Source organism: Onychomys torridus, chromosome 12, assembly GCF_903995425.1.
Source record: "Onychomys torridus chromosome 12, mOncTor1.1, whole genome shotgun sequence".
NCBI lineage: Eukaryota > Metazoa > Chordata > Mammalia > Rodentia > Cricetidae > Onychomys > Onychomys torridus.
Genome location: NC_050454.1, coordinates 27,964,260 through 27,976,355, shown reverse-complemented (window position 1 = coordinate 27,976,355; position 12,096 = coordinate 27,964,260). Strand labels below are relative to the sequence as shown.

Sequence of the window (12,096 nt, the reverse complement as noted above, 5' to 3'; positions counted from 1 at the left end):
ACTGGGCGGGACACAGAAAAACCTGCAGCTACAGTAGGATAAAATGTATATTGTTTGGAATTCTATGTGATTTGAGATTAATTATATCTACTACTAGTATCTTTAAAAGAGAAAGAAGTATACATTCGTGCCTCTCAATAGAAGACAGGGTCTAATAATGTATGCTGAAAATGACCTTGAAATTCTTGATTTTCTTGCCTCTACTTCCTAAGTGCTAAAATTACAGGTGTGAGCCATGATACCTGGTTTATGCAATGCAAGGGATTGAAAACAGGGCTTTGTTCTAAGGTACTGTACTGCCTGAGCCACAAGAAGAACCCTCTTAACAAGCTAAAACACATCTAAATCACATATGATTGGGCTTCTATCCCACTTTACAAAAACAAAGCAAAACCAAAATAGAAAAGTGTATCAAACAGAAACACAGTGAGTAAATTCTATACTCTGTGGAAACCGCAAGACAATGAAACCAGTTCTACCTGAAAAAGAGAAAACTTTAAGGATACATAAAGGGGTAGAAATAGGTGTAAAAGAGAGAGAAGTCCTGAGGATTACATCAAGATAGGACATAATTTCTAAATACAAATAAGATGTTAGATAATTTATCATACTGTGGAAGTTCTGACAAATTGGGGTCTGGTATTTGCACTGTGGTTTTAAAGGGCACTTACTTTTAGAAATACATGCTAAGATACTCATGGCTATAATTACAGAATTTTCCGAATTCTGCCTTTCACAATCCAAGTGGTGGAAGAGATGAAAGAAGAGTTGAACTTAGTTTCCCTACTGGTTGTTCATTGTCAAGGCTAAATGAGAGGTCTCTGGGGCTTCTGTGTAATTATCCTTACTCCAGTTCTAAATTCCCCTCGTTTTCCTTGGTCTACCTTAGCAGCCAGGCCACTTTCTTGATGTATTGTCCCACGGCCTTTGTGTGCTCCTGTCCCTGTGGTCTCTGCCTTTCTTGCAGACGACCACCTTCTGGTATATTCCCCAACAGTCTCTTTTACTATGTCTGTCTCTACAGTCTCTTTGTGTGACTAAATCTGTTCTTACAAAGATTCAAGGCCTGTTGGGATTGAGTCCATGCTAACAATTCCATCTTGACCTAAGTACTTCTTTAAAGGCGCTATCTTCAAAAACAGCCACACCCTCAGGTACTAGGAGTAAGGCTTCAAAATATGAATTTCAGAAGGGCACAATTCAATCCACAAGAGCATAATAAAAATTATAGATATTCATAAAATACAATATTTGTAATATAATAAAGCCAAAATAAATATATAAATCCCGTAACTTCATAAAGTAAAATTCAAAAGATAAGAATTTTTTTCTTGGTTTAGATCTTAAACTTGTCTCATGTTTTCACCTTTTTGGTTACACAGGCCTCCTCCCTCCACATGTCCCTAGAAGGGTGTAGCAGTCCATTTTCCTTGTAGTGAGGTTCCCACATCTTAGAAACTAATTAGGGAAGTGAAATCTTGCTATACAACAGACAGCTATACCCAGGTAGCAAGTATTATCTATCTTTTAAGAAAGTATTCACCCTAAGAATATTAAACTTCACTTTCAAAATTAAGCAGAAATTTGGAAATTGATATGATTTAGGTAACAACCTAATTAGGAAGCCAGTGCCCCACGTATCCATTTCTACCTTAATGGAGACCATCAGTCAAGGCCCTAATGCTTGTCTTTCTCCATCTTATGCAACAGGATTTGCATGAAATCATAGAGAACATTTACTGTACACAAATATTGTAAGCTAATACTCCAGCTGTTAAGTTAGCAACAGATAAAACCCTGACAACTCAAATAAATGGGGTCAAGAAAGGTGACAAAATTTAAGGGGAGTAAATGTACAATTGTACACTAGGGACTAACAATGCTTACTTCCAGAAAGATAAATGTATAGGTAAGTCTGGCTCAATATGAACTCACATTCAATTTTTTGTTAAATTTTTTAGTTAGCAAGAACTGCATGGAGGGTCACGAATGTGTTTACCAATAGTTAATGCATTATCAAGCTACATAGAAACTACTTCAAAGAAAGAGATGATCCTATTTCAGTCAAGGCTGTCTACACTTCCTCTAGAACACTTTCTTCCAGGTGATACTTCAAAGTATAAATGCCAGAATGAGAGAACTCTTGAGTTCTGTCCACATGAAGAATAAACAATGAATTTGGAGCTGTTGGTAAAGGTAGGACAAGGCTAAACAGAGATGTGACTTACCTTCAAGGATCTTAATGGCTGACAAGTGGAGAGACTTTAAGCCTATCCCCCATGGCTCATGTGAGGAGAGTTAATTTAGCCTGTCCACTCTTATTTGTCCTTCAGAACTAATCACTTCCTGGGGGAAGCATTTCCTAACCTAAAGACTGGAGCTTGCCAGACACTGGCTGTGGCTTTCCTTCTCATTCATGTCTACTAGGCAACAATTCTGTGTCTGTTTGTCAGAGCAAGTTAGCCCTGTGTCTTAGTCCATTTGGGTTGTGTAGACTGGGTGACTTCTGAGCATTAGAAAATTGTTTCTCACACTGCTGAAGGCTGCCAAGTCCAAGAACAATGCATTGACTGACTTGGAGTTATGGGCTCACCTTCTAATCCAGGAATGGTGCCTTCTCACTCTACCCTCTGCTCCTTTTTTATAGTATTAATCTCCATCATGGGGCCTCTGCTCTCACCTTTCCCTAACCTTTCCCAAAGTGGCCTCCTCCCAATCCCATCCTCTTGGAGAATCAGGGTTTCAACTTATTAATGTGAAGTGGACCCAATATTCAGACCACAGCAACTAGATTAGAAGTTACTAGACAAGAGTAGACTATGTTGATTGGTCAGTTCTAGAATTCTCACCCCTACCATAGCAGACTGAAGGAAAAAAAAAAACATGAGAAAGCTGAGAAGTTATAAACACTTTACAAATACTTTGATACTGAGATTCCAAGGAAGCCTGAAGAAGTAGCATGTTTGCCTCTGTGGAGGCCATGTCTCAGGGTTAAGTAACAATGAGATGGAGGGGATGAAGGCCACTAGACGAAGCAATTTTGGGGTTCTTTATTGACCAAGAATGTATTGAATTTTATCAGGAGAGATTATGTTTATTGCATCATAGATTGTATTTTGGCTATCAGTTCCCTTCTGATCCACTTGAGAGAGTTAATAACACATTTCTGCATAACAGATTCCATTCAACCTCCAATGTCATTTGATGTCTCACCCCATGATCCCTATCTCCTTCTCTCCCTCCTCCTCAGAGCTGATGGATAGCAATAGCATTGTCAGGATACAGAGGACTTCGGGAAACAGCAGCCAACAGTGTGGTGAGGTCAGCCTTGGAGAAAACTACTTCTGATAACCTCAGGATCCACTGTGCCAAAAGTAAATGCAGATTTGCTAAGTGACACAAACTCATTCCCTCTGCACTGCTCTTTCTGCTGATTCGAATTTTCACAAGGGCCCAATTTTCCATAGGAACAGATCAGATTTACAGCAAATACAAAGATTGCATCTTTTATTTATAAGGCAAAGAGAAAAAAAAACCCTCTCAAATACTCTTCATTAAAACCGTGTGCCCTGTTGTACTGGCTCTAAGAGTATTAGTCAAGCATTATATGACTCCTGCTATTCTGGTGAAGGTCAGTGTGTTCATCAATTACTGAAACTATCAGGTCAGACCTCGGTGACTGAATTCCAGTTCAGTGGAATTGGAAGGACTGTGTAATACAGGAACCACTGCCCATGTCTGCCACTCTGCTTCTGGTCTGTCTTCCTTCCAAGTATCTTTTTTTTTCTCTTGTAAAAATATCCCCCAACCCTAAAATAATTCACAAGCAGTTATAGAATTAGAAAAACAGTGTTATTAACTAGTATTAATAGACACAGAAACATAAATTATTTTGAACCATATTACATCACTTGAGAGGATTTTGCAGGAAAGTTGAGGAGGGAGGAATAGGATAGGGATGGGGAATAACAGAGTTGATGAGGAGAGGTGGCAAGTGACAGCCAAGATGGGAGAATAGGACTGTTGAGAGTCCACACACACCACGCCAAAGTGTGGAGGAAGCTCCACACACACCAGGACCGGGACACCCCAAGTACGCTGGTGGAGACATCTCTACGACCTCTCAATGTGTGCTAGCTCTTTCTGAGAACTTCACTCCTTACTACAAGGCTAGGAGGCTAAGGTCTGCATTCCTGAGAGGCTAGGAAGAGAACAAGAGCCCCACAATTTCAAATGCTCACTGCTTTCATTCTGTATGGTGTTAACACTTGAAAACCAAGGAGCACATGCTTGACTTCTATTTCACTCCCTTTATGCTTATGATTCCATGTGTTGTAGCACGAATCTTAACAGGTCTCGCCAGTTCCTCAGCTGATCCTGTTTCCTCAGACTGGAAGCCTCTACGTCCTCATCCAGAATGAATCTCAGCTGAACTGTGCTGCTCAAAGCCTAAAAGCTTAACCAGCCAAATGCTTCTAGTTTCTGGTCTTCACGCCTTATATATCTTTCTCTTTCTGCCATCACTCCTGGGATTAAAGGCATGATTCACCATGCCTGGCTGTATCCTTGAACAGGTGGATTTCTGCCTCTGGAATGCTAGATTAAAGGTGTGTGTGCCACCATTTTCTGGCCTCTATGTCTGTCTAGTGACTGTTCCATTCTCTAACCCCAGATAAATTTATTAGGGTGCACAATATTTTGGGGAACACAATATCACCACAATGTGCATTTATATCTTTCTGTGCTTTCTACAGCTTTAAGTAGAACCTGTCAATCAATGTAGTAATCTCTGTGCCTAGTAATAACTTCAAATATGTCTTTGAGGGGGAGATATATATGGTATGGATGTTGATGGTCCATAGAACATGACATAGATAAACTATGGCACTAAGCACACCCTTGGTACAGCATCAGGCTGTTCTGTGGTCCTATAACCTGCATCTGTCTCTCTATATCACTGATAAGGAATATTCAGGTGCTATTTCAGTACACAAAAAAGAAAATTCTCTAAAAAGTAGAAAAAACTCTACTTCAAGTGGAGCAATAATAACTTCTTAAATTGTCCCAAGGGTAGAAGACTACTTTTTATATCCTTGTATTATACATACTTCTAGCCAATCACTGAACAGATTAAGAGTAGCTAATCTGTTTCCTTTTCATAAATGAAGTGCTCTGTCTGCCTAACTTAAGTGTTTGTGTAATTAACACATAGGACAGCAAGTCACTGTTGCAGTATCTCTAGGAAGTGAGATGATACAGATGAAATTTTCCAGATAACTAGTATGTACCTTTTAAGTTTCCAAACATTCATTTTTAATTGAAATGTTTGCAGTATTAGTATTCTCAGCAAGTATTAGATCTACAGAATGCCATCTTACTTATCTATATTCACACAGGTTGACGTATTATTCCATGGTATGAGATGGCAAGAAATTCTCAGGTCCGTGTGGGATTATGTGCTCCCAGACAATTGCGCCTCAGGAGACTCTCTGAGGGTTCTTGAGCTCTTGGGAGCTGTCTTCTGCCTCCCTGTGCCATGATAAATTACCACATGATACTGCTGATTGCCCTCCTCTTGCAACCTGTAGTCTAACTTTATGCGTGTGCACAGCTGTATGTCTGAGTGCATGTGTGCCTGAGTGCATGTGAGAGAGGGGGTGTTCTGACTTGTAGCCACGGGTGGCCAGCAACTCCCTTTGTAGACCAGGTTGGACTAGATCTCAAAGAGATCCACTTGCCTCTGCCTCTCTTGTACTTGGACTAAAGGTGTAAGCCATGATGACCACCTGATGCTTTGTTTTTCATAGCATTACTCTGGGGAAGATTATGAAACTTGCTCCCTTTTCACTGCTACTTATTTGGATCATGGACTGCCAGGGATGGAATTCATAGTTCTACAAGGGTTTCATCACTGAGTCACAACCCCAGTCTCTTTTCAAAGCAGAAACCCTTTTTCCTAGCTTGGAGTTACTGGTTGCTTAAATCAGTATCATCTTTTCAGCTTAATTTACAAGACTGAGACCTCTTAAAGTATCCCTTACAATGACCATGGAATACTCACTGATCCCGGTGTCCTTACAGTACTGGACCAAGTACTGTCCCATGACTTTCAGAAGATGGCTGTACTCTTGGACATTGAGGAATTCTTGTTTATTATGGGATGGTTCCATGATCTCCAGGGGTATGTTTACAATTCCAATCACACCTGCTCCAAGTCTGAGGAAGTAAATACACGTATCAATTTTGTAAAATCTGGCTAAAGGAAAAGAAAAGGCAAACTGGTATTGTCACTTGCATCCAAATTATCCACAAATAAATCCATTGCCTTGGTGTGGGCCATACCAGAGTTATTAGGCTATCTTGAAGAGATTTCATTATCCATGGTGATTTCTGGTGAATATGGTTATATCTTACAATATCACCTCAGTATGTCATTAATCCATTGGCAATACTCTTTCCAAACCTGTTACTTATATGGGGAGTTCAGGTTGGGAAAAAGGAACAAATTTTTAGCAAGAACACCAGTAACACCAGTGTCTTCCTGAAATGGCCTGCCCCAGTCCTCTTATGCCTGATACTAGACAGAGAGAACCATTTTCTTTGTCCTCATTTCAACTGTCAGGCTACACATCTCACGATCACAGGGGTCCTTGGGGTGTTCACTAAGTTCTAGTAAGGGAACATTAACAGGCCAGGAGGGTAATGACAGGTATCTGATTGTTAACCTGATGTGCAAAATTTCTTGGTTCCCTTCTTCTGCTTTTCTAGAGCCACAGGAGAGATATACTGGGATTTTTTGATTCTTGACATCATCAGATTTCGGGTGAAGCCTCCCGTGTTACAGAACACCACAGTTCCCCGTTGCTCTTGCCACAGCATACATCACACTTCCCCAAACTGATGCCCCTGCCAGCTTCATGTTTCACAACTTTCTTCTTCTACCCTGTCTCCCTTCATTCCTCATTCTGGAAGTTTAAATGTGCCTCACACAGAAGGCCTGCTGTGACTTCCTTGTTTAGTATTCTGCCTTTTTCACCCAACTCTCCTTTATTCGTTCCTGACCTGTTCCAGAAACTAGGAACTTTTAGACAAGAGCAGGAAAGATAAGGTCCCTGCTGCTCAGGCACTTTAGAATGGCAGGTACGCCGTTAGTAAGTAGATACATGTGCAGGACCGTTCCGCATGGTGATAAGTGGCTTTAAGAAAATAAAGTGGGTGCTAAAATTACGTGAAAAGTGACAAGTGGGTGTGACAGGAGGGACCAATTTTACCTGGGTAATTGAGGAAAGGGCTTTGGTACTCGTGCCTGAATAGCATGCTAAGGCCAATAGTCAGAAGATCTAAAGACAGAAGGCTTAAAAATACCAATTGCTAAGCTAAATGCTCTAAGAGTTTAAGCAAAAGAGCCAACTAAGTTGAGTTTCAAGAAAAAATAATTCTACAAATAAAAAAAAGAACTCAACTATCCCTACTCGCCAATCACACAATCCTGTATTTCTAAGACCCTGAAGATTCCACCAGAAAACTATTAGGTCTCAGAAATCCTTCCAGCAGTATTCTAAGACACAAAGTTCACTATAAAAAATTCAGTAGCTTGTGTTTTTATCTTTTAGTATTTTATTGGCACATATTAATTATACATGATAATGACTTAATAGCTTTTTAAAATGCTAGTAATGGGGGAGGTATCCCATTCACAGTATCAAAAACTATTAGAATAAACCTAACCCAGGAAATAAAAGGCTTCTACAATGAAGGCTTTCAGACACTGAAGAAAGAGACTTAGGGAAAATCTCCCATGTTCATGGATAAGGATAACTATTATTTTGAAAATATACAGATGCAATGTGATCCCCATCAAAATTCCAAGAGCATTTCTCACCAAACTAGAAGAAAATCATAAAATTCATATGGAAACACAAATATCTTCCCAATTAACTAAAACAATCATTAGGGGGTGAAAGTAAGAGGATCACAATACTGGAAGTATTATAGAGCTATATTTAAAAACGGGCCTGTGGACCAACAAAATAGAATGGAGAACCCAGAAAAAAACCCACACAATCACTGCTTATGGCAAAGCTGTCAACAATGCATGTTGTAGAAAAGACTGGTGCTCAGAAAATTGGATTTTCACACATAGAAGAGTGAAACTAGACCCATATCTCCCACCTTGGCCTCAAAATTAATTAAAAAGTGGGTCAAAGGTCATAATGTAAGACTGGAAAGTTTACAACTGCTAGAGGAAAATACAGAGAAAAACACCTCAAAATATAAGCACAGGAGTGGAATTTTCTGAGTGAGGTTCCAATAGCATAGGAAATAACTCCAAGATTATAAATGGGATTATAAAATTTAAAAGATTTTGCACAGCAAAAGCAACAATCACTAGAGTACAAAGAGATCACCTACATAGCGGAAGAAATATTTGCCAGTTACATATCAGACAGGGAATTAATATCCGGGACACGTAACTGCAAAAATTAAATGCCACAAAACCAAATCATACCATCAATAATTGAATGAATGAATGAACTAAAAAGCATAATTCTGAAAAGAATAAAGTCAAATAACCAAGTTATATTTGAAAAGATGTTCACCATCATTAGCCATCAGGGAAATAGGAGATTTTGTCTCACCCCAGTTAGAATGGCCATCATCAAAATAAAAAAAGGACAACAGATACTGATGAGGGTGTGGACAAAGAAGAACACTTATTCACTGCTGGCAGAGATGCAAACTTGTGTAGTCATAATGGAATTCAGAACTGAGGTTCCTCATAAAACTGAAAGCAGAAGCATCACATGACCCAGCTCTCTCATTCTTGGGCATCTACCTAAAAGTATCTATCAGCATATCCCAGTGATGCTTACACATCCATGTTTACTACTATACTAGTCAATATATAACAGGAAATGGAGTCAGCCTAGTTGTCTATTATCCAGTAGATAAATGGATAAGGAAAATGTGGTCCAGATATGAAATGAAGAGATACCTTGATGGAGGGAGACAGTATGGGGACAGGGAGAAACCTGGTGCTAGTTAAGCTCCCAGAAATCCACAAGGATGACCCCAGCTTAGATTACTAGCAACAGTGGAGAGAGTTTACCTGGGTAATCAGATTGGTGACTACCCTAACAGTCATCATAGAGCCCTCATCCAGTAACTGATGGAAGCAGATCTACACCCAAGCACCAGGCTGAGCTCCAGGAGTTCAGTTGAAGAGAGGGAAGAGAGATTTATGAACAAGGGGCATCAAGTTCATCATGATGGGGAAACCTACAGAAACAACCAAACCAAGCTTGTAGAACCCATGAACTGTAGACCAACAGCTATGGAGCCTCCATGGGACTGGACTAGGCCCTCTGTATAGCAAGACACTTATGTAACTTGGTATGCTTAAGGTGCCCTTTGGCAGTAGGATCAGGATCCATTCCTGGTATATGAGCCAGCTTTTTGGAGCCCATTACCTATGGTGGAACACCTTGCATAGCCTTGAGGCAGGGGGAGGGGCTTGGACCTGCCTCAACTGAATGTACCAGGCTCTGCTGACTCCCCATGAGAGGCCTTATCTTTTTGAAGGAGGGGATGGGGGTGGGGGTTGGGGAGGAAGGCTGTGGAGACAGAAGGAGGAAAGAGAGGGGGATTTGTGGTTGGTATGTAAAATGAATGAAAAATTTCTTAATAAAGAAAAAACAAATTTAAAAAAGGCAAAAAATGAAAATATGACATTGGAAGGAAAATTCATGCAACCACAAGCCATTATGCTAAGAGAATAAATCAGGCTCAGAATGACACATAGAGCCTATATTCACTATTTTTTAAATTTATATATATATATATTGTTGTGTACCTATGAATGTATTTATAGGTCATAGAACTAAAAAAAGGATCATAAGAGGGAAGGAAGTGATCTCAAGAAAAGCGTGAAATAGAACAGGTGCTGGAATACATGTGATAAGAAAGTAGAAAGGCAGACTCACTGGGTGGTGGGAGGGCAGAAAGGGTATCAGCTGGAAGAGGAAGAAAGCATGGTGAAGGGCGTGGGGGAAGAGAGAGAAAGAAAACAAAATATGGCACACGTGTATGAAGATGCCATGAAGAAACTGGTCACTTTGCATGTTAACCGTAAAACTAATAATAAAGAAACACTGTTCTCACTGTTGGAGCACAGTTTTAAAGTGCACTCAACGCTCCTTGGTAAAAGATGGTCGCCCAGGACCATGGAGATGCCCCAGCCATGCCTTCAAGGACATCTTCAGGTGTCAGCGGGCGTGGTGTGGCGGAAAGAATGGCGGCCACCCAAAGGCCAAGCTTGGCCCTTCCAGGCTCTGCAGCCTGAGGCGGTGGGTCTGCTCAGGAACACTGGGCCTTTGCTGGGAGGACCCCCCCCTCCCACCCAGACCTGGATGAACAGAGGCCTCGACAGTCGTGGAGGAAGATGAATGGAGCCCCGCATAGTGGCTGGAGGAACGACTGTAGGGCCCTGCTCCCACCCAGAGAAGCCTGGACATGACATCGCTTGCAGCGAACCCGCCGCAGTAGAAGGCCTTGTACATAATATGAAAAAGCTGCTCTCAACCTTATCCCCAACCCTTATAAAGAGACCTTTGGCTAAATCTGGACATCTAGCTGTAGAGATTGCTGACACAGGGTAAAGTAGAGGTAGGAAATCAGAAATGAGGTGTGTACCCAGTCGTCTTTGAAAACATCATAGACCTGTCTTCTAGAAGTGACTTTGAAATGGAATTGTTTAGGCCACCTCTAGAAAGACCCAGGAGCGACACTCGCCCTTGTTCAGTAGTTAGAGGACCCAGACAGAGGAAGAAAAGGTCTGGAGCCAGATTGGTCGTGTGAAGAAGACATCTTTTTTTGGTGTTCTAATTATTGTATTATGTATGCATTTTATTCATTCCCCACCCCCACCCGTTTGAGTATGTGTGTGTGTGTGTGTGTGTATGTGTTTGACAATGCCAAGTATTTTTTGGAAATATCTTTCTAGATGCTCTAAAGTGCCTGACATATTTTATAAGCGGCAAAACAACACGTTATGTAAATACGTTTTTGTTAGGAATCATTTGAAATATTGTTAGGGAGGAATAGCCACACCCCTCCCCAGTTGAGCACACTGTGTTTGTGCCCTGGTTCCCGGGAGAAGGACATGCAGAGCTGAAGCCATTGTGCTCCATGGGTGGAATAGAAATCACTGTCCCGTTGTGTTTGGCTTTGCTGTGTACATAGTACATGTAAAGGACATAGGAGTCCTAACTTATACCATCTAGTCACTCTAGATGTTAAAGAGGTTGCCAGTGTATGACAAAGTAGAGGTAGTAGAACAAGACATTTTGTTACTTTTATGTTAAAATTTTTTCTTTTTGTGTTAAAAAAATTTTATTACTCTTGTTACATGTGTGCCGTTTACTGGACTGCTGTGTACATAGTGGACAACAGTCCTTACTTGAAACATCTGGTCTATCCAGATGTTTGGAAGTGCCCAACATATGTTAAATGTAGAGGTAGTAAAATATCACTTTGTAAATATCTTTTTGCTAAAATTCATGAAACGCTGCCTTTTGGGAGTAGAATTTGAACCCCTCTGTGAACAGTACTGTACTTGCTCAGTGGTTTGGAGGAAGTACTGGGAGGCAGTGAGGTCATGTGCTAGTATGCTTATATGGGACCTTTCAGATGCCATTTCTGTAAATTTGCATTTTGTTTTGTTAGGTGTATACTGTAAATAATGGACAAATCTGTCTGAAATCTTCAGCTTCTAGCCTCTAGATGTTAGAGAGGTTGCCAGTCTATGACAAAGTAAAATTAACACATTGTGTTCCCTGTTAAAATTTATAGGTAAGATTGTTCTGTAGATGATTTGGGGATATGAATTTGTTCGGCTATTTATAAGCATTACATATGCCTGTATTTGTCTACTGGTTTAAAGGCACAGGGCAAGAAGAAAGTGGGTCAAAGCCCAGAGGGTTGTGTTCAGAAGATACCTCAGATAATAACCACGGATTTGCATAGTTATTTATCAGTGCAGTGTGAATAGCAGATAAAGTCTTACATGAAATACCTAGTCTTTCTACATATGTAAAA

General features: G+C 40.5%; 1 protein-coding gene across 1 annotated transcript in view; it reads right to left on the bottom strand.

Moving 5' to 3' along the window:
- Morc1 (MORC family CW-type zinc finger 1) overlaps nt 1-12,096 on the bottom strand; it is a 165,167-nt gene that overhangs the window by 80,054 nt on the left and 73,017 nt on the right. Inside the window, exon 14 of the mRNA XM_036203849.1 lies at nt 6,062-6,216. Within this exon, the coding sequence (XP_036059742.1) occupies nt 6,062-6,216 (155 nt within the window). The remainder of the gene's footprint in view (nt 1-6,061; nt 6,217-12,096) is intronic.